The sequence below is a fragment of the Phyllobates terribilis genome, unplaced genomic scaffold (assembly GCF_046119375.1).
Source record: "Phyllobates terribilis strain yellow unplaced genomic scaffold, ASM4611937v1 Scaffold_1__5_contigs__length_1240528914, whole genome shotgun sequence".
NCBI classification, from domain to species: Eukaryota; Metazoa; Chordata; class Amphibia; order Anura; family Dendrobatidae; genus Phyllobates; species Phyllobates terribilis.
Window position 1 is genome coordinate 583,875,329 of NW_027362761.1, and position 22,571 is coordinate 583,897,899.

General features: G+C 44.8%; 1 protein-coding gene across 4 annotated transcripts in view; it reads right to left on the reverse strand.

The window, feature by feature from the left end:
- Window positions 1-22,571, reverse strand: part of CAPSL (calcyphosine like) — a 37,935-nt gene that overhangs the window by 1,857 nt on the left and 13,507 nt on the right. For 3 of the 4 annotated variants that reach the window (XM_073681616.1, XM_073681624.1, XM_073681630.1), the window contains exons 4-5: window positions 5,540-5,749; window positions 3,245-3,348 (exon numbers count right to left, since the gene is read on the reverse strand). In XM_073681616.1, the coding sequence (XP_073537717.1) occupies window positions 3,247-3,348; window positions 5,540-5,749 (312 nt within the window). In that variant the 3' untranslated portion in view covers window positions 3,245-3,246. The remainder of the gene's footprint in view (window positions 1-3,244; window positions 3,349-5,539; window positions 5,750-22,571) is intronic. The other variant, XM_073681622.1, reaches the window with a different exon arrangement.

The window sequence follows — 22,571 nt, forward strand, 5'->3', positions numbered from 1 at the left end:
ATTTTGATGGAAAAATAAAAAATGATGGATTTTGGAATAAAGGGAGGAGAAAATGAAGGCGTAAAAAAAAAAGAAAAAAAGTTCATGTAGAGGTTAATAAAATAAGAGTATCTTACGTGACCGCACTTGGCGCAGGAAGAAACGCCAAAATTCAACTACTGTATTTTTTAAAACTGTAGAGGATTTGGAGCTTTGTGTTGAGAAAAATGCAGCTCTAACCGTCATCAAGATAAATTAAGAAATAATTAAGAATGTTGGTCCTAAAAGTGATGGTAAAAAATGGAGATTCCCTTTAAAGTATTAAAGGGGTTCTCCAGACTATGACATTAATAGCCTAAATGTCTGATGGGTGTAGGTCCAGGACCCCGGCTGAGCAGCACAATGAAGGGGCGACATATACGTAGCCACTGTGGCTCTTCCACCCGAGCGTCCGAACACTACAGCTTCTACCATTCCAGATACATTAAATACAATCTATACATTAGAGGATATATTTCTTCAGGCATGCTGTAAGTGATCCACAATATAAATTAAGTAAAAAAAAATAAGACCCAACACCAGCTAAAGAGAGTGAAAAGAGTATTAAACAGATCAGACCGAAAAACCTGTTAATGAGAAATAAAGGGTTAATAGTAAACCATTATATGGAGTGTAAATAATTTTGACATGGAAATTAAAGGTTAGAATACAGATTTTGCGAATAAACGGGGACGGACGTGAATAGTGGACTGGCTGCGGAATATATTGGATATATATAAGCAACAGGAAATAATTATAACACTGATTACATTGACCGGGTTTATGGACGTCATTATTGTAGATCCTTTGGGATAAAATTCTAGTGTTTTTTTCATGGTCGATTCACAAGGGCCGTATAAAAAATTACGCTTTGTATAAATTGACTATAATAACCCCATTATCAGTTTACTACACTTTAGGTCTCGAAAGGTCTGCACAGGAGCTGTGGGCGCAAAACGGGAGGCATATTCTAACGAAGGATATTTTTGATGTTCATTTTTATTTGGAGCAATAAGAAACAGTTGAATACCCAATGTCAATTATTCAATCAAAATTATTTACCCCCCACGATGCAAATTCAGTTAATTAGTAATGTTTACAAACTTTATGCTGTTTTCAATAAAACAATCAAACGAGAACAAGGTAAAGAGCTGAACCCATCTAATATAACAAGAGGTTTCTACAAAATATCACTACTGCAGTCTCTGGATTATTCACCCCTTCATGACTTCTTTGTGTCTTTACTACTTAATAAAGCCCCTCTGGCTGTTATGACCGGCTGCCCCTCTGGCTGCTGTAACCTGCTGTCCCCTGGCTGTTATGACCTGCTGCTACTCTGGCCTAATTCCTGAGGTTTAGCCTAGTGGTCATAGACAATGGCCTCCAGGTCACTAATATTACTGGGATTCCGGCTGCAACTGCTTTCTTTATATCCTACCAAAGATTTTCTTTGGGTTCATTCGACTGTGCTGGCCACTCCAGAATCTTTCAGGACTTGTTCTGAATCTAAGACTTAGTGGACTCTGAGGGATGTTTGTGATGGTCTTGTTGGAAGATCCAATGACACCCAAGCTTCAGTTTCCTCAGAATACATGATGTTTTCTCCTAGGATTACCTGATTCTTGATTGAATCCATCACACGCTGCAGGTTTCCAGTGTCAGAACAGAATCCCAGAACTTCTGTGGCTTATTTCTACGATATTGTGCTTATTGGAGGCAACTTTTATTTTGCATTTGGGTCAGTAGATATGTGTGTCTTGGTGTTCGGGCATGGAGACCGTCAGCATTTAGCTTTAACAGATACTTGGTTTTTTTTTGACCATCTGGATCTTCAGGAATCTGGTGGCAGCCGGTGACAACGTCCTCTTTCTGCCACATCCATTGAGTATAGTTGGTGTCCCCATAACTCTGAACTTGAGGGCTCAGCTTGCAGTAGGATCTCTAGGAACTTTCACTGCCTTTGTATCTATTTGCCTCATTTTCCTTGGTTGTACTATGCAGTGATTCTGAGACTGAAGTAGTAAGCAGTCAGTAAAAGGGCCGAATTTAGAGAAACCTCTTGTTATATTAGTTGTGTTCAGCTTTTTATATTGTTCTTGTTTCATTGGTTTATTGCAAACAGCGGAACGTTTGTACAATTTGCTAACAAATCGAATTTGCGATGGGGGAAGGTGGGAAGGTGAATACTTCTGATTGTAACTGTCGATACTTTTCATTTCTAAAGGTAGTGAACCTCCAGCTGAACTATAAGAATTTTTGGATTATTTGATGGCAGATTTTAAAATTGTTCTTCTATCAATCATTATAATTAGTAATACCTGTTTCCCATTTCAAGCCCTTGTTGTTTTGGAGAGCAAACAAAGGCATTGGTGGCCATAGCCAAATTCCCCTCCTTCTACAAGTATTATATCACTAGTTTACGAAAGACGATTTAGGGGTTATGTGGTCGAATTTTTCTTTATGCTCCTGGTGGTCTGGAAGGGTTTTTAGATTACTCTTTAATATGTCAGTTGGTCTAAAAGGGATGAGGAGGTTAGAATGAATATCCATTATCCAGAATGGTCTAGGGTGGGAATAGGTTAATGCCGAATTTCACTGGAAGTCCAGGTTGGCTAGTGGTTAATCTATAGTATTATTAAATGATACTATTTGACCCTATGCTAGTAATAGCATTGGGCCCAAACTCAAATGTACAGGGTGTACAGGGAGGAAAGGGATGATGAGGTTAGAATGAATATCCATTATTCAGGATGGTGTAGGGTGGGAATGGGTTAATGCCAAATTTCACTGGAAGTCCAGAGTGGCTAGTGGTTAATCTATAGTATTATTAAATGATACTATTTGACCCTATGCTAGTAATAGCATTGGGCCCAAACTCAGATCGGTGTACAGGGAGGAAAGGGATGATGAGGTTAGAATGGATATCCATTATCCAGGATGGTGTAGGGTGGGAATGGGTTAATGCCAAATTTCACTGGAAGTCCAGGGTGGCTAGTGGTTAATCTATAGTATTGTTAAATGATACAATTTGGAGCTTATACTAGCAAAATGCATTAAAAGAAAATTAAAACTAGACAAATGCAATAAATTAATACAATGATTTGTTGAAGGTTAGTAAAATTTGCGAGTGTTTCACACACAAGCGTGCACGTGCTGACGCCACAACCAGCGCGCAGCAAGCAGTGTTACAGGTTAGTGATAAAGCTCGTGTCGTGTCACCCCGTACACTTATAGCTTCCAGGCGTTCTTCATCATGGTGATGAAGTAAACGTCCGTATCGATCGAAGCGCTGACACCAGCGTAGTAGTTTGTGAATTCCTCCGGGGTCACCTGTTACGGGTAGAAAATAAGAATTATACAATTTTTTATTTCTCTGCAGATTCTCGGGAGCCGGAAACCTGGAGAAAAAGGAAGAAAGGTTTTGTGACATTTTATGATATGACGGGTTACATTGTCATTCAGAAAAATCTGATAGAGAAAAATTAAAAATCCATAAAGACATCTCCAGAGAGAGGACATATCACCATTACATTGAACATATGGGATTAATTATAACTGGGGAAGTGAGAAAGAGCTGACAATTCAACCTCCATTGAAGTAGGGACCTCCTGCCATGAACAGGTAATTAGAGTAGAGATCTGCTCTGAGAACCAGCCACCAAGAATAAGATTTGTTTATTCATAGGCAGAGAAGTACACTTCCAAGTCAAGAGCTTCCTCTGTTCAAAGCACTCATCACAGACCTTTTGGAGCCAGTGGTCAGTGATGAATATTTGGGTTTGCATTGATCCGATATTTATGGGAGATATATTTTCACCGTCTTATGCAAATGGACTAACATAACGCATTTACTCAAATCACCGTAAGGTTATTCTAACCCCTCCAACCTAAAATCGGCCAATTGATGATGCTATCCATGCCAAGTGTCATCTCCATATAAAGGTAAAATAGTGATAGGAAACATTATGACAATATCTACCGCCTGGGACCTACAAGGGCAAAGATATACTGAAAGTTAAGGATCTCATAAAATTCTAACAGACCTAGCACATCCCACAATCAGCCCCCATATGAGCTCACCAAGTAGAGGTAAGAGGGGGTAACCTTGATCTAATAAAAAGCAGAACTTGGGTGTCTGTCTTTGTCATTTTGGAAGACACAGTTTGCTGTGAGAGTGTTCCATTTTCCTAATCGGAGTGCTTCCCTCCATAAAGATAAGAGCCATTCCTGCAACATCAGGTTTAGTACTTTTCTTTCGTTATTCCTTTTTATTTCATGTAATTATATATACCATATTATTTGGTTCCCAGTTTGTATCATCTTTGTATATTTTTTATAAACACTGCCTATCTTTCTGGATTAAATATATAAAATTTAATAGTTCTGTTCCTCTTGCTCTGTAAACTGCACCCCTGAAGGTATACGCTACCAGTAACTGGTGTATAAACGATTAATGGTGGCAGCTAGTAATTCCTTTAGTTATCGTGGAGTTGGCAGTGAACATACCAGGGTATATATATATTCCATGCATTGGAATCGCAGGTGTATATACTATACTCTCACTGTGAGTTCCCCAATAATCGGCCTAGTAATGGAAGCAGCCGCGGCCTCGTCCATCACTCGTCAGTCAATTACGTAATTGTCCTGATGATTGGCGGCGGTAAAGTGCAGTTCATGACCACTTGGTAACAGCGGGGGGATATCTGCATGATCCCCTGGCTGTTCCCCTGACAGAATATATTACAAAGGATCATAAACTTTAAAAAGGCTGATCAATAATTAAATAATAACAAAAAAAAAAAGTTGACTTACTCTTAAAAGTTTAATATTGTTATTTTTTTTGTTTTCCTATTTTAACTACAAAGACAGCATGAACTAGGCAGATAAGTCAGAACTTTCAACATGGTGTTAAAGATAGAAAGGAAACAAATAATAAAGTAAAGAAGTATATCACAAAGATTCATAACTTTACAAAAGGATGGTCAATAATTAAAACAAATACATTTTTGTTACTCTTTAAATCCTACTCCTGCCATGGATGAAGTAAGAAAGCACTTATAAGGTTGTTTCATTTATAACCTGAAAATTCACTTACGACTCCAATTTCCTACAATTAACAAGGGGGGTGGGGGGTATGAGGAGCTGAGATATGGGGGGTTATCTAATGGAGCACTGTAAAGATGACATGAAGGGGCTGCATATAAAGCTGGAGAGAAGCGACGGAGCCCAGCTCTGGGAGGTCTCAGTGGTAACAGTCTGTGCAGGACCCCCCTCCCCTGAGGAGCTGTATTGTGGTAGAGAATTGGTCCAAGAGTCAATAAAAAGGGGCAAAAACATGCCAAATCCTTCTGTCCTGGGTGGGAAAACAACACACACAATTATGCTAATTATCCAATTATAACTAACATACTGTACTCCCCCGTTTTAGATGCTTTTTGCAGAATTTCATGATTCTAAGATTTTTTTTTAAAATCTTTTATACCATCTATAAACGCAAAATATCAGGTCATGCTGCCACTTACCTGACCGTCTTTTTCATACGGAGAGTCAAAATTGTCTAAAAAAGTCCTAAAAACTTGGTCTTCCGTCCACTCCCCGTTCTGATACTTCGGATGGTATTTTGCATTATAGACGCCCCGTAAATCCTCGATGGTAACGACCCCGTCCCCAGTTTTATCCAACTTGCGAAATGCCTGCATGATAATATCCTTCCTTGCATTCGACATCGGCGGCTGGAAAATACGTAAGTAACAGTCTACAATCAAGTGGTGGAAAGTCTTTCCGTGGTTTATTTTAATCAGTGACTAAATGAAAAGTTTTACAACTTTTCCATCAACTTTTTGTTTCTGTTCCTTTCCATTGTGTTTGCTGTCAGTGAATGAGAACACTTTTCTTTCCATTCATAGACAGTAATCCTGCATATAGTTAGTCCTGCTCTCAGTTGAGAAGATACATTTGTATCCAGTGTAGACAATGCTCTGTGAGTGGAAATACATCTACCTATTTATTATGCTATGCTTATAGCACCATCATATTCCACAGGACTTTATAAACATTATCAGTGCTGTCCCCTATGGGGCTCACTATCTAAGTTCGCCATCCAAATGTCTTTGGAGTGTGGGAGGAAACCGGAGAACCTGGAGGAAACCCACACAAACACAAGGAGAACATACAAACTCCTTGCAAATGTCATCCTAGGTGGGATTTGAACCCAGGACCCCAGTGCTGCAAAGTAACACTGCTAACCACTGAGCCACCATACCACCCACATCAGCAGCACCTGAAAAAAATCTCTCTGCTGGTTTCTTACAATGTATCAATCAAGGAATCCTGGATGTTTAGCTCACAGAGCATTGTCTACAGTGATTAAATGCCACAACAGCATTGCTATTAACCCCGTATTGTGGAGTGTGCAGTATTTCAGTGTAATGTATGGGTGTTCAATTGATCAAATATTCAAGTTTCCTAAGGGAACTAATCAAAACTGTAAAAAAAACACTGAAAACATCTTTAAATAACATGTAAAAAAAAAAATATATAATATATATCTACTAGCTATTGAGCCCATTCTACGCCCGGGGGGCGAGCATTTTTATTGGTATATGGTCTCCCATGCTGGTATGTGCTGCCCCCATCCTGGTATTTGTGCTCCCCAATCCTGTTCCCCCATCCTGTTATGTGCTGCCCTCATCCCTATCCTGTAATGCATGGCACCCCTCACCCCCAATCCTGGTATGCATGGCACCCCTCATCCTGGTATGCATGGCTCCCTCATACCCAATCCTGGTATGCATGGTACCCCATCCCTCATCCCTATCCTGGTATGTATGGTACCCCTCATCCTGGTATGCATGGTACCCCTCATCCCTATTCTGGTATGCATGGTACCCCTCATCCCTATCCTGGTATGCATGGCACCCCATCCCCCATTCTAGTATGCATTGTACCCCTCATCCGAATCCTGGTATACAGTGCCTACAAGTAGTATTCAACCCCCTGCAGATTTAGCTGGTTGACACATGCGGAATTAACTTGGCATTGTGACATTTGTACTGTAGATCAGCCTGGAAGTGGGAAATGCACTGCAGCAATTTTTTTTTTTTTTTTTTTTAAACGTTAAAAGTTAATTCAGAGTGTCATTTATTATTCAACCCCTCAAACCACAAGAATTCTGTTTGGTCCCCCTAAAGTATTAAGAAGTAGTTCAGGCACCAAGAATAATGAGCTTCACATGTGTGGATTAAAGATCTCTTTTGCCAGCCTTTTCTGACTATTTAAGACCCTCCACAAACTTGTGAACAGCACTCAGACATGGTCAACATGGGAAAGACAAAGGAGCATTCCAAGGCCATTAGAGACAAGATCGTGGAGGGTCACAAGGCTGGCAAGGGGTACAAAACCCTTTCCAAGGAGTTGGGCCTACCTGTCTCCACTGTTGGGAGCATCATCCGTAAGTGGAAGGCTTATGGAACTACTGTTAGCCTTCCACGGCCTGGACAGCCTTTGAAAGTGTCCTCCCGTGCCGAGGCCAGGCTTGTCCGAAGAGTCAAGGCTAACCCAAGGACAACAAGGAAGGAGCTCCGGGAAGATCTCATGGCAGTGGGGACATTGGTTTCAGTCAATACCATAAGTAACGTACTCCACCGCAATGGTCTCCGTTCCAGACGAGCCCGTAAGGTACCTTTACTATCAAAGCGTCATGTCAAGGCTCGTCTACAGTTTGCTCATGATCACTTGGAGGACTCTGAGACAGACTGGTTCAAGGTTCTATGGTCTGATGAGACCAAGATCGAGATCTTTGGTGCCAACCACACACGTGACATTTGGAGACTGGATGGCACTGCATACGACCCCAAGAATACCATCCCTACAGTCAAGCATGGTGGTGGCAGCATCATGCTGTGGGGCTGTTTCTCAGCCAAGGGGCCTGGCCATCTGGTCCGCATCCATGGGAAGATGGATAGCACGGCCTACCTGGAGATTTTGGCCAAGAACCTCCGCTCCTCCATCAAGGATCTTAAGATGGGTCGTAATTTCATCTTCCAACAAGACAACGACCCAAAGCACACAGCCAAGAAAACCAAGGCCTGGTTCAAGAGGGAAAAAGTCAAGGTGTTGGAGTGGCCTAGTCAGTCTCCTGACCTTAACCCAATTGAAAACTTGTGGAAGGAGCTCAAGAATAAAGTCCACATGAGACACCCAAAGAACCTAGATAACTTGGAGAAGATCTGCATGGAGGAGTGGGCCAAGATAACTCCACAGACCTGTGCCGGCCTGATGAGGTCTTATAAAAGACGATTATTAGCTGTAATTGCAAACAAGGGTTATTCCACAAAATATTAAACATAGGGGTTGTATAATAATTGACCCCCACTTTTAGGTTTAAAATTTAATAAAATTCAACTGAGCAACATAACTTTTTGGTTTGTAAGATTTATGCTTCTGTTCATAAAACGTACTCTCGTTTGCAGTTTGAAGGCTCTAACTTATTTGCATCTTATCAAACCAGCTAAATCTGCAGGGGGTTGAATACTACTTGTAGGCACTGTAAATGGCCCCCCCTGATCCCTATCCTGATATGCATGGCACCCCTCATCCCAAATCCAGGTATGCATGGTATCCCTCATCCTCCAATCCTGGTATGCATGGCATCCCTCATCCCCAATCCTGGTAAGCATGGCACCCCTCAACCCCAATCCTGGTATGCATGGTACCCCTCATCCCCAATCCTGGTATACATGGCACCCCATCCCTCATCCTGGTATACATGGCACCCCTCATCGCCCTATTATGTGAACACGAATTTTAGGAGTGACTACAAGCTAGTATATCCATGGCTGCACTGGATAAGAGCAAAGAGAATTTTTTGGGCATGGAATCAAGTATCATACTGAATTATGTATTCCACTACATGAATATCTGGGTTTAATAGTCCATTTTGGGAGACAGTTTATAACCTCCTTCTATTGGTCTGTGCTCCACTGTAGAACACATTGGTATACATATAAGCCTCTATGTGCGGCTGTGCTGCCCTCGGGCGGGTCACTGCGCTCCGGGCTGGAACACACACATTATTGATCTGGCGGAGGGATCCCCTCCTCCTCCCCCGGGTGCATTATTACACTTCGGGTTGGATCCCCTCCTCCGGCTTCATATGTTCCTTATCAATTGCGCTGCCTCACTGGCGTGCGCCTCGCGCTGGAGAGGGCGGTGCCTCCTTGCGCTCCAGCGTAGAGCACATTCATCACTTCCGGTTTCTATGCAGGGAGAGTTAAGCCTCTTGTGCTGACACACAGGATATGTGCACTTCGTCTCCTGGGGACGGGGGAGCCCATTGACACATGGATAAGCTCTCTCTTAGGGGCGTGGGGAATGTTCTATCTATCAACATGGGGGATATTTAAACCTGGCCTCTGACATACAGTGGTGGCCAAAAGTATTGGCACCCCTGCAATTCTGTCAGATAATACTCCGTTTCTTCCTGAAAATGATTGCAATCACAAATTCTTTGGTATTATTATCTTCATTTAATTTGCTTGCAAGGAAAAAACACAAAAGAGAATGAAGCAAAAATCAAATCATTGATCATTTCACACAAAACTCCAAAAATGGGCCAGACAAAAGTATTGGCACCCTCAGCCTAATACTTGGTTGCACAATCTTTAGCCAAAATAACTGCGAACAACCGCTTCTGGTAACCATCAATGAGTTCCTTACAATGCTCTGCTGGAATTGTAGACCATTCTTCTTTGGCAAACTGCTCCAGGTCCCTGATATTTGAAGGGTGCCTTCTCCAAACTGCCATTTTGAGATCTCTCCACAGGTGTTCTATGGGATTCAGGTCTGGACTCATTGCTGGCCACCTTAGAAGTCTCCAGTGCTTTCTCTCAAACCATTTTATAGTGCTTTTGGAAGTGTGTTTTGGGTCATTTTCCTGCTGGAAGACCCATGACCTCTGAGGGAGACCCAGCTTTCTCAGACTGGGCCCTACATTATGCTGCAAAATTTGTTGGTAGTCTTCAGACTTCATAAGCCATGCACACGGTCAAGCAGTCCAGTGCCAGAGGCAGCAAAGCAACCCCAAACATCAGGGAACCTCCGCCATGTTTGACTGTAGGGACCGTGTTCTTTTCTTTGAATGCCTCTTTTTTTTTCCTGTACACTCTATGTTGATGCTTTTTCCCAAAAAGCTCTACTTTTGTCTCATCTGACCAGAGAACATTCTTCCAAAATGTTTTAGGCTTTCTCAGGTAAGTTTTGGCAAACTCCAGCCTGGCTTTTTTATGTCTCGGGGTAAGAAGTGGGGTCTTCCTGGCTATCCTACCATACAGTCCCTTTTCATTCAGACGCTGATGGATAGTACGGGTTGACACTGTTGTACCCTCGGACTGCAGGGCAGCTTGAACTTGTTTGGATGTTAGTCGAGGTTCTTTATCCACCATCCGCACAATCTTGCGTTGAAATCTCTCGTCAATTTTTCTTTTCCGTCCACATCTAGGGAGGTTAGCCACAGTGCCATGGGCTTTACACTTCTTGATGACACTGCACACGGAAGACACAGGAACATTCAGGTCTTTGTAGATGGACTTGTAGCCTTAAGATTGCTCATGCTTCCTCACAATTTGGTTTCTCAAGTCCTCAGACAGTTCTTTGGTCTTCTTTCTTTTCTCCATGCTCAATGTGGTACACACAAGGACACAGGACAGAGGTTGAGTCAACTTTAATCCATGTTAACTGGCTGCAAGTGTGATTTAGTTATTGCCAACACCTGTTAGGTGCCACAGGTAAGTTACAGGTGCTGTTCATTACACGAATTAGAGAAGCATCACATGATTTTTCAAACAGTGCCAATACTTTTGTCCACCCCCTTTTTTAGGTTTGGTGTGGAATTATATCCAATTTGGCTTTAGGACAATTCTTTTTGTGTTTTTTCATTGAAGACAAATTAAATGAAGATAGTAATACCAAAGAATTTGTGATTGCAATCATTTCAGGAAGAAACTGAGTATTATCTGACAGAATTGCAGGGGTGCCAATACTTTTGGCCACCACTGTAGCTCTTAGAGCCAGCCATCCTGCAGCAGCTTTCATCATGCAGCTCCAGCTTTCATGATTCCATAATATCTACATCGGCCTCCTGATGAACCAGACACGGTTGGGGAAACGAGTTGAGGCGTTAATATGATACAAGATAAGTCTATCAATTTTCTTTTTGTCAAAATGTCTATCAATATCTCCTGTATACTTTGATTAGAAATAGGAGCAACTCTGTATTAGACCAGGCAGTCACCTTATTACCCTGTTTAGATCACCTGATCGAGATTAACAGGGACAGCCATCGCTGAGTGGGGGCGCCAAATACACAATTTTAGGGTGCCAACCTCCACGCTAGGCAGGATTGAATTAGTGGCATATCAGGGCTTGTCGAGGCCATCGTATCACTTTGGGAGCCCTTATTATCTTCTAATAAGACAGCTAAATATTTTAATACACAGGATTTTTTTGGTGTGTGTTTTTTAAATCAACTAAATATAATCTATTGTTTTAGTGGGAATACATGTTCACGTGGTATGCATGGTACCTCGCATCCCTATTCTGGTATGTATGGTACTCCTCATCCTGGAATACATGGCACCCATCATCCCAATTCTGGTATGTATGGCCTCTTCATCCCTATTCTGGTACGCATGGTACCTCTCATCCTGGTATGCATGGCACCCCATCCCTCATTCTGGTATGCATGGTACCCCGCATCCCCAATCCTGGTATGTATGGCCCCCTCATCCCTATCCTGGTATGCATGGCACTCCTCATCCCTATACTGGTATGCATGGTACCCCTCATCCTGGTATGCACAGCACCCCATCCATCATCCTGGTATGCATGGTACCCTGCATTCCTATTCTGGTATGCATGGCACCCCTCATCCTCAATGCCGGTATGCATGGCCCCCCTCATCCCCAATCCTGGTATGCATGGCACCCCTCATCCCCAATCCTGGTATGCATGGCACCCCTCATCCCCAATCCTGGTATGCATGGCCCCCCTCACTCCCCAATGCTGGTATGCATGGTACCCCTCACCCTCCCAATCCTGGTATGCATGGTCCCCTCACCCCTGGTAAGTATGGTACCCCTCATCCCCCAATCCTGGTATATATGGCCCCTCATAACCCAATCCTGGTATGCATGGTCCCCTCACCCCTCAATCCTGGTATGTATGGTACCCATCACCCCTGGTACGTATGGTACCCCTCATCCCCCCAATCCTGGTATGTGTGACCCCCTCATCCCCCAATCCTGGTATGTGTGACCTACTCATCCCCCAATCCTGGTATGTGTGACCCCCTCATCCCCCAATCCTGGTATGTGTGACCCCCTCATCCCCCAATCCTGGTATGTGTCACCCCCTCATCCCCCAATCCTGGTATGTGTGGCCCCCTCATCCCCCAATCCTGGTATGTGTGGCCCCCTCATCTCCCAATCCTGGTATGTGTGGCTCCCTCATCCCCCAATTCTGGTATGTGTGGCCCCCTCACTCCCCAATTCTGGTATGCATGGTGCCCCCTTATCCCTAGCCTGGTATGTGTGCCCCCCCTCAACCCCCAATCCTGGTATGTGTGGCCCCCTCATCCCTTTCACGCTGCACACATACAAAAAAAAACACTTAGGGTATATGCCCACGTTGCGGAAATGAAGCGGAAAATTTGCGCTTCATTTCCGCATGTCCTTTCCCGGAAAAACGCATGCGAAATTTCGCAAGTGTTTATCGCGCGTTTTCGACATGCGGAATTGCCTTGCGTTTTTTATTGCATTGCAAAGGCAATTCCGCATGCGGAAACGCAAAATTAATTGACATGCTGCGGATTTTTGTGCGCATCAAAAACGCTGTGGAAAAATCCGCAGCATGGGCATAGAACTTGGGGATTCTCATTGGGGACCATAGGGTGCGGATTACCAAGCGTTTTACAAGCGTTTCCGCTGCGGAAATTCCGCATCAAATACGCTTGTAAAACGCTACGTGGGCACATACCCTTATACTCACCTTTCTTCCCTGTGCTCCAGCGCTGCTGTGTCCTGCTCTGCTGGAGGCCGGGGGAGGAGTGTGGCGCCGGAGTACGCGCGTGCCCATACCGCGCTGTCCGGTGCCATTTTGCTGAAGACACACTGCAAATGTGTCTTCAGTAAAATGGCACCGGATAGCGCTTTGCGCATGCGCCGATTCCAACACCTTCACTCCTGCCCCGGTCTCCGGCGAGAAGAGAGGCGCCGCGGCAACGCTCCTCCCGGTCAGGTAAGTATGTATGTATGGCGCCGGAGATCGCAGTATGCGTTCAGTGTCTATACATACTGCGATCTCCGGTGCCATACACTCCTCTTACCTGTAATGTCTCCATGCGCTCTTCTGTCTGGAGCCAGACTGCGCAGGCGTGTCGCGCTTGCGCAGTCTATAAAGGCTTCAGACAGAGGGACGCTTGTACGATTATATTATAGATATACAGTATATATAATGTAAAATGACCCCCTTTTCCCAAAAACATAAATGACAAAATGTAAAGAATATAAAAAAAATAACATATTTGCTATCACTGCGCGCGTAATTGCCCAAACTAGTAAAATATTAAAATATTTGCCTGATAAGGTGAAACCAAAACAATTGAAATGGCAGAATCAGTTATATTTTGTCTCTTTGCCTCCCCCCCCAAATAAATGGAATAAAAATAGATCAGAAAGTTTAATGACCCCCAAATATTATGTCTCCCAGAAAAAAAAATTCAGAATTTTGTTTCACTTTTTTTCTAATTAGTTAATCAAAAAATATTTACGGTATATATATATATGTATAAATTTGATATCATCATAACCATTCTGACCCATTGAACAAATTTACTAGTTCACTTAAACTAGAAAGTGAACATTGTAAAAATAAAATAAAAAAACAACAAAACCCCCATTTTTTCCCATCTTCAGTGCAATATGTGGTAAAGTGAATGGTAAAACTGAATAATAAAAATAATAATGGTGTCATTCACAACTGAAATTCATCCAGCAAAAAAAAAGTCCTTATACCACTATGTCGACATGAAAATCAGAAGGTCATAGATTTTGAAAGGTGAGAGGAAAAAAACGAAACCAAACCGAAAAAAGCAAAAAAAAAAAAAAAAACATATGCATTTCCAAAGGGATAAGAAAAAGCTAGATTCAAAATTCTACAGGTTTCTGAACTCAAAATTTCAGTAGCACCTGCTGGTTCAGTGTCTATAGAAAGCCTGTTCTGCTGATCTACATTCAGGGAGGAGGAATAATCTCACATGAGACACTTTGCAGACAGTGCTGCACTGCAGATACCCAGTTAAGCTCTTCTGGGTGTGTTTGTCGGCGCAGTGTTGACAGATTCCAGTATCAATCAGAAGAACTGTTACTGCACCTCGGGACTACAGTACAGGCGTAACTAAAGATCGCACAACAAAAGTTATCAAATTTAGTATTGTTTCACTTAAATGATCCCTGTACTTTCATTTTATATTTTTTGAATTTCACTTCTACAAGAAGAGGAAGTGGGGGGTGTCTTTGTCTCTCTATAGGAAGTGGGGGGTGTCTTTGTCTCTCTAGAGGAAGTGGGGGGTGTCTTTGTCTCTCTAGAGGAAGTGGGGGGTGTCTTTGTCTCTGTACAGGAAGTGGGGGGGTGTCTGTGTCTCTCTAGAGGAAGTGGGTGTGTCTTTGTCTCTCTAGAGGAAGTGGGGGTGTCTTTGTCTCTCTATGGGAAGAGGGGGGTGTCTTTGTCTCTCTAGAGGAAGTGCGGGGCGTCTTTGTCTCTCCAGAGGAAGTGCGGGGTGTCTTTGTTTCTCTAAAGGAAGTGGGGAGTGTCTTTGTCTCTCTAGAGGAAGTGGAGGTGTGTCTTTGTCTCTCTAGAGGAAGTGGGGGTGTGTCTTTGTCGCTATAGAGTAGGTGGGGGTGTCTTTTTGTCTCTAGAGAAAGTGGGTGTATGTCCTTGTCTCTCTACAGGAAGTGGGGGGGTCTTAGTCGTTACATAAGTGGGAGAGGGTCTTTGTCTCTCTACAGGAAGTCCGGGTGTGTCTTAGTAGTTATAAAAGAAGTGGGGTCATATCTTAGTCTCTCCACAAGAAGTAGAGGTGGGTGTTTGTTTTATCTACAGGAAGTAGGACTGACTCTTTGTCTCCCTAAAAGAATTGGGGGTGAGTCTTTCTCTCTCTACAGGAAGTAATGGCAGGTCTTTGTCTTTCTACAAGAAATGGGGGGCGGATCTATAGTACAGACCAAAAGTTTGGACACACCTTCTCATTTAAAGATTTTTCTGTATTTTCATGACTTTGAAAATTGTACATTTACACTGAATGCATCAAAACTATGAATTAACACATGTGGAAATATATACTTAACAAAAAAGTGTGAAACAACTGAAAATATGTCTTATATTCTAGGTTCTTCAAAGCAGCCACCTTTTGCTTTGATGACTGCTTTGCACACTCTTGATGAGCTTCAAGAGGTAGTCACATGAAATGGTTTTCACTTAACAAGTGTGCCCTGTCAGGTTTAATAAGTGGGATTTCTTGCCTTATAAATGGGGTTGGGACCATCAGTTGTGTTGTGCAGAAGTCTGGTGGATACACAGCTGATAGTTCTACTGAATAGACTGTTAGAATTTGTATTATGGCAAGAAAAAAGAAGCTAAGTAAAGAAAAACGAGTGGCCATCATTACTTTAAGAAATGAAGGTCAGTCAGTCTGAAAAATTGGGCAAACTTTGAAAGTGTCCCCAAGTGCAGTTGCAAAAACCATCAAGCGCTACAAAGAAACTGGCTCACGTGAGGACCGCCCCAGGAAAGGAAGACCAAGAGTCACCTCTGCTTCTGAGGATAAGTTTATCCGAGTCACCAGCCTCAGAAATCGCAGGTTAACAGCAGCTCAGATTAGAGACCAGGTCAATGCCACACAGAGTTCTAGCAGCAGACACATCTCTACAACAACTGTTAAGAGGAGACTTTGTGCAGCAGGCCTTCATGGTAAAATAGCTGCTAGGAAACCACTGCTAAGGACAGGCAACAAGCAGAAGAGACTTGTTTAGGCTAAAGAACACAAGGAATGGACATTAGACCAGTGGAAATCTGTGCTTTGATCTGATGAGTCCAAACTTGAGATCTTTGGTTCCAACCACCGTGTCTTTGTGCGACGCAGAAAAGGTGAACGGATGGACTCTACATGCCTGGTTCCCACCGTGAAGCATGGAGGAGGAGGTGTGATGGTGTGGGGGTGCTTTGCTGGTGACACTGTTGGGGATTCATTCAAAATTGAAGGCATACTGAACCAGCATGGCTACCACAGCATCTTGCAGAGGCATGCTATTCCATCCGGTTTGCGTTTAGCTGGACCATCATTTATTTTTCAACAGGACAATGACCCCAAACACACCTCCAGGATGTGTAAGGGCAATTTGACCAAGAAGGAGAGTGATGGGGTGCTACGCCAGATGACCTGGCCTCCGCAGTCACCAGACCTGAACCCAATCGAGATGGTTTGGGGTGAGCTGGACCGCAGAGTGAAGGCAAAAGGGCCAACAAGTGCTAAGCATCTCTGGGAACTCCTTCAAGATTGTTGGAAGACCATTTCCGGTGACTACCTCTTGAAGCTCATCAAGAGAATGCCAAGAGTGTGCAAAGCAGTCATCAAAGGAAAAGGTGGCTACTTTGAAGAACCTAGAATATAAGACATATTTTCAGTTGTTTCACACTTTTTTGTTAAGTATATAATTCCACATGTGTTAATTCATACTTTTGATGCCTTCAGTGTGAATGTACAATTTTCATAGTCATGAAAATACAGAAAAATCTTTAAATGAGAAGGTGTGTCCAAACTTTTGGTCTGTACTGTAGGTCTCCATATGAAGTAAGGATAAGTATTTGCATCTCTACAGGAAGCAGAGGCGTTCTTTGTCTGTCTTGACGAAGTGGGTCAGGTCTTAGTCTCTCTACAGGAAATGGGGCCAGGTTTTTGCCTCTGTAGTAGGTGAGGGAGGACCTTTGTTTTTCTACAAGAAGGGGAGACATGTTTTGGTCACTCTAAAAGAAGTGGGGGTGGGTCTTTGCTTCTTTAAAGGAAGGAGGGGTTGGTATTTGTCTCTCTACAAGAAGTGGGACAGGTCTTTGTCTCGCTAAAGGAAATGGAATGGACCTTTTTCTCTGTACAGGAAGTGGGGGTGGGTTTTTGTCTCTTTTACAGGAAGTAGGGATTGGTCTTTGTTTCTCTACAGTAGGTGAGGGAGGACATATGTTGTTCATTAGGAAGTGAAGGGATGTCTCACTCTCTCTACAGGAATTAGGCATGAGCCTTTGTCTCCTACAAGAAGTGGGGACTCGTCTTTATCTCTACAGTAGGTGGGGGAGGACCTTTGTCTTTCTACAGGAAGTGGAGGAATGTCTTCCTCTGTCTAAAAGTTGTGGGGGTGAGTCTTTGTCTCTACAAGAATTGTTAGCAGGTCTTTGACTCTCTACAGGAAGTAGGGGCTGGTCTTTGTCTCTCTACAGTAGGTGGGGGAGGACCTTTGTCCTTCTATAGGAAGTGAGGGGATGTGGGTCTTTTTTTCTCTGCAGGAAGTAGGGGTGAGACCTTGTCTTCCTACTTGAAATGAGGATGGGTATTTGTCTCTCTACAAGACATTGAGGTGGGTCTTTGTCTCTCTACATCATGTAATGGTATACAAAAAATGTAAAAGCTCAATAGGGTCTAATCCAGGTAAAAAGTTTTATAAAAGTTAAGTAGAACCGCTCACCTTATCGGGTTGTGTGAGACACAACACCTAAAAAGCCTACAATCAAGATGCAGCAGCTTCCATGAATTTTGTCAGAAATAAATATCGGAAGTAGAAGTATTCCTGCGCTCTCTGGAGTCACGATAATCCAATGATAAGGTAAAATGTAGGTTTATTGTCAACGTGTTTAAGAGTCACACCGACTCCTTCTTCAGGACTATGTAATGCAGCGACTTGCTGGCATTACGGTAATGGTCCAGGATGTGTTTTACCTGACCATGTACCTTCCCCCTCAGGTGACTGGTCACATGACTGTGACATAGCACAGGTCCTGCGTGCACAGAATGTCTGTCTGATCACATGACTGTGACATCAGCAAGGTCCTGTCTGTGTCTGTGTGTGTGTGTGCATGGGATGGATATATAAACCCTGCTTGATGGGAGACAGGTGTGTTCGGTGTGTTGGGCGTGAGGCCTGTTCCCATGTGTGTGGGACACCGTTCGTGTGAGGCCTAGTGAGGCTGAGTGAAGCCTGGCAGCCTGAAAGGCCGAGACTGGATCCTGTGAGTGGATGCTAGTGGCCTTGGAAGGCAGCGGCTTGGTGAAGAGTCCGGAAAGGCACAGACTGGATGTGTGTGAGTGAAACATTCCAGTAGCCTTAGACGGGACGACGGCTAGAGACCCCAACCTGGGAAAACCTTAAAGCCACCGTGGTGGCGGATTAAATGGACTGCAGAAACTAAACCCGGCAAAGGTAATACACTTTGTTATATGGACACCTGTATGGACATTGCTAAAGTATTACCTTGCTGAAGGCTGTAACCTGGGCCACGTGGGCCTGTCTGCCACTTGGGCTCGTGAACATTATATGTGTGAACTGCGGTTTATGAAGTGCAATAAACTGCTGAAGTGTGAAAACCGGAAAGACATTGCTGGTGTGCATTAATTGACCCGGTGCAGCGAGTATCCCCCATTATGATGACTAGTGCTGCCTTACATATGGTTCGAGAATGCGGGCAACTGCAGCCCGGTTGCTAGCGGCAACGACAACCCGGTTGCTAGGGGCAACTGCAGTCCGGTTGCTAGGGGCAACTGCAGTCCGGTTGGTTGAGGCAACTGCAGTCTGGTTGGTTGAGGCAACTGCAGCCCGGTTGCTAGCGGCAATGACAACCCGGTTGCTAGGGGCAACTGCAGCCCGGTTGCTAGGGGCAACGGCACAGATCGACGAGTGTGGTAAAGCATCTGGCTACAACTCGGCCGGGTTGCGAAGATTGTCGTCGCACTCAAACCTGGTTTGCTGTGGCTCGGCGGGGCTCACGAAGTTTAAAGCATCTGGCTGCAACTCGGCGGGGTTGCGAAGGTTGTCGTCGCACTCAAATCCGGTTTTGCTGTGGCTCGGCGGGGCCACGAAAATTTTCAGGGAGAGCGGTGTAAAGTGTCTAGTGTGTACCGTGATGGCCATGAATGGTTCAGTATCTCCAGACGGAATGGAGAAGGAGTTAGATGACCGTGTGCAATCGCTCTTCGGCATAATGGAGTTTCCTGAAGAAATGCAGGAGCAGATAATGATGGCTGTGAAGGGAGCAGCAGATGAGTCTGAAGCTGTTGAGCGATTGAAATGCCTGTTGGAGTCGCAGCAGCAGGCATTGGAGAAACAACAACAGGACTCGCAGCAGGCATTTGAGAAACAACAGCAGGTATGGGAGAAACAACAACAGGACTCGCAGCAGGCATTTGAGAAACAACAGCAGGTATGGGAGAAACGACAAGAGGTCGTGGTGCAGGAAGGGCAGGAGCTGTTGGCCCGTTACAGAGAGGCGGCAGTGGACCATTCCGTGAACTCTCCGGGGGCGCCCTTGTTGTCCCAGTGTGCCCGGGGAGGTGGTAAGAGCTGTTGTGAACTGAGTCCTGAGACTATTGTTGATTTTTCTTGTAAAAATTCCCCTGCCGGTGTGGTTGCTAAAAAGGGGGCGGAGTCTAAAAAAGGGGCGGTTGTTCAAAACAGCGTGGAGGATAGAAAATCCAAAAAAATTACTGGTGGTGGGTTGGTACCTCCTAAAAATGACAATGTGACCGTTGATAACGGGGTAGCTCCAGTAGAAGGGGGTGACGTCAAAGTGGGAGGTGACGTGTTAGTCCACAACACCATGGGGAGTGACACAGACCCCGTAGCTAACGGGGACATTACGAAAGTAGAAGGAGAGGTCAGTCAGGAGGGGCTAGACGAGGTGAGAAAGTCCCCATCTCGTAGACGGCGCAAGGGCCACAAAAAGGTTGCTCCTGTAGACTTGGCTGAAAGTGAAAATAAGGAAAATGTAGTACTGTGTGCCTTTGTTTCAGGGGTGGATCCTCCTTCCGAGGCAGAAGAGGAGGTGACGTTGCCAGTAGCAACCTCCGGTACGGTACCGAGTCAGAAGGATCTGACAGCCCTGAAAGAGGAGGCGGCCAGTCGTGACCAAGAGCTGGAGCCTATCAGCCAGCAGTGTCAGAGTGACGTGCAGCAACTATGTGGAAACCTGGAGATCGTGTCCTCAGACCAGCGGAGCCTGGAGTCTGAACGGCAGAAAATAAACCAGGTTGTGAGGAACTGGCAGCGAGAACTGGAGGAAAACAGCAAGGAAGTCAACAATTGGAAGGAAAAGTTCCAGAGAAATAAAGAGGAGGTTTTTCAGTTGGGGCTTGACAAAGCGGAGTTTGAAGATGAGCTGTGCGAGTTGAAAGATCGGTTCTCCCTGGTACACGTAGAGCTAATACAAGTGAAGCAAAAGCTGGATGAGGGACTACACCAGAGGGATAGAGAGCTGTCTGCCTTAAAAGAGGCGCTGCAGGTTGAAGTTTCCGGACGTGACCAAAACCTAAAACGACTGCACGAACAGTTCAACCGGGAGCTATGTGACTCCAAGAAGGAATATGGTGAACTCATGAGGGAACTGCAACAAATCAAGAGAGACTATGAGGATCTCCTCAGGGTTAAAGGAAAACTAGAGGATGATAAGGTGGATGCAGAGCACAGGCGCCAAGTGGTTGAGACCACTCTCCAGGACACCCGTAATGAAAATGGTGATCTCCGCAGAAGGACCTTAGGTCTGGAAGCTCAGGTGAAGGAGCTGCAGACGTCCTGTGATAATCTCCAGAGGGCAGAGACGTGCCTTAAGGAAAGGCTCAGCAAGATGGAGGCTGAGCAGAAACAGATGGAGGAGTCTATCGGAGAAGCCACAGACCAGGGCCAGGAGTTGGCCGCTGGTGATGGGAGGTATGAAGCAGATACCTCCTCGAGTGATGTGAGCTCGGATGATTCGGTGGATGTAGGAGCCGAGATCAAGGAGCTCAAGGAGTCGCTACAAACCCATTGGAAGCAGGAAGAGCTTCAGAGACGGGCCGCTGAGAGGCGAGTGGCGGAGCTAGAGGAAGAAGTTTCCGGGCTCAAACGTCGCCTGACAAAGTATCACTCAGTGAACGAGGCCTTCTTGGAGAAGAAAAAGGGCGAACACGTTGCACTCACTCCCTTATACCAAGAGAGGGTGGACCTGAGGAGAGCTAAAAGAGTGTTAACCACAGATAAATATGAGATGGAAGTGGTTAAGATGAAAATTCGTGAATTTGTAGCTGTGAGTCAGCTCAGGGGAAGCATACAGGGTGAAGAAGCTGGAGGTTAGTTGTCCCTGAAACCTGAGCTGGGTGATCGTCTGGAAACCACTGGTGAGACACAAATGTCTCGTTACAAATGCCTCGTAGATGTATGTGAGGATTTGAGGGAAGAATGCACCAGTGAGTCCGTGCATGAACAGTTTAGGAAGGCTGTGGGAGCCTGTAAGGTGTACCTGACCTCAGAAGCTAAACAGCTGGTGGTCCTGTCCACGACCGAAGTCACAGTGAAGAGGGTGGCTATCCTAAGTGATGTGCACTGGCGATGTATTCGCACGAAGCGGTTTCTCCGGTTGAAGACGGAACAAGCCGTCAAGAAATTATAAGACCAGACAGAGAAAGGGCCCCCTAAATAACAGAACAGCTATAGCTGGAGTTAGGCACCTTTCAAGATGTCCTGAGAGTAGTGGGCGTGGGTTTACAGGTAGTGAGACCTCCAGTAACTCAGGTTTGAGCAGCCCATACAAACGACCCAATAGAGGACGGGACAGTACGGAGTCGAACCGGACCTTAGATACCAGGGCATGTGAGTCACACCGCTGTATGACTGACCGCTGGGAGCGGGGGAGACCTGACAAGGTTATGACTGACCGCTGGGAGCGGGGGAGACCTGACAAGGTTACAACTGACCGCTGGTAGCGGGGGAGCTCTGACAAGGTTACGACCCGGAAAGGTGACCTGACTAAGTCAGTGACAGTGACAAATGGTAGGTCCCTAAGGAATGGGCTAATGTCGTTGACTAATGTTCCAGGGGCTGAGTAGCACAATTGTAAAGTACATGGTCTCTGTGTGAACCGTGGGTTATAATGTGATTGAGTATATTATGTGTTCAACCCCACAAGTTTGAACAGAGGGGGGGGGGGTATGTAATGCAGTGACTTGCTGGCATTACAGTAATGGTCCAGGATGTGTTTTACCTGACCATGTACCTTCCCCCTCAGGTGACTGGTCACATGACTGTGACATAGCACAGGTCCTGCGCGCACAGAATGTCTGTCTGATCACATGACTGTGACATCAGCAAGGTCCTGTCTGTGTGTGTGTGTGTATGGGATGGATATATAAACCCTGCTTGATGGGAGACAGGTGTGTTCGGTGTGTTGGGCGTGAGGCCTGTTCCCATGTGTGTGGGACACCGTTCGTGT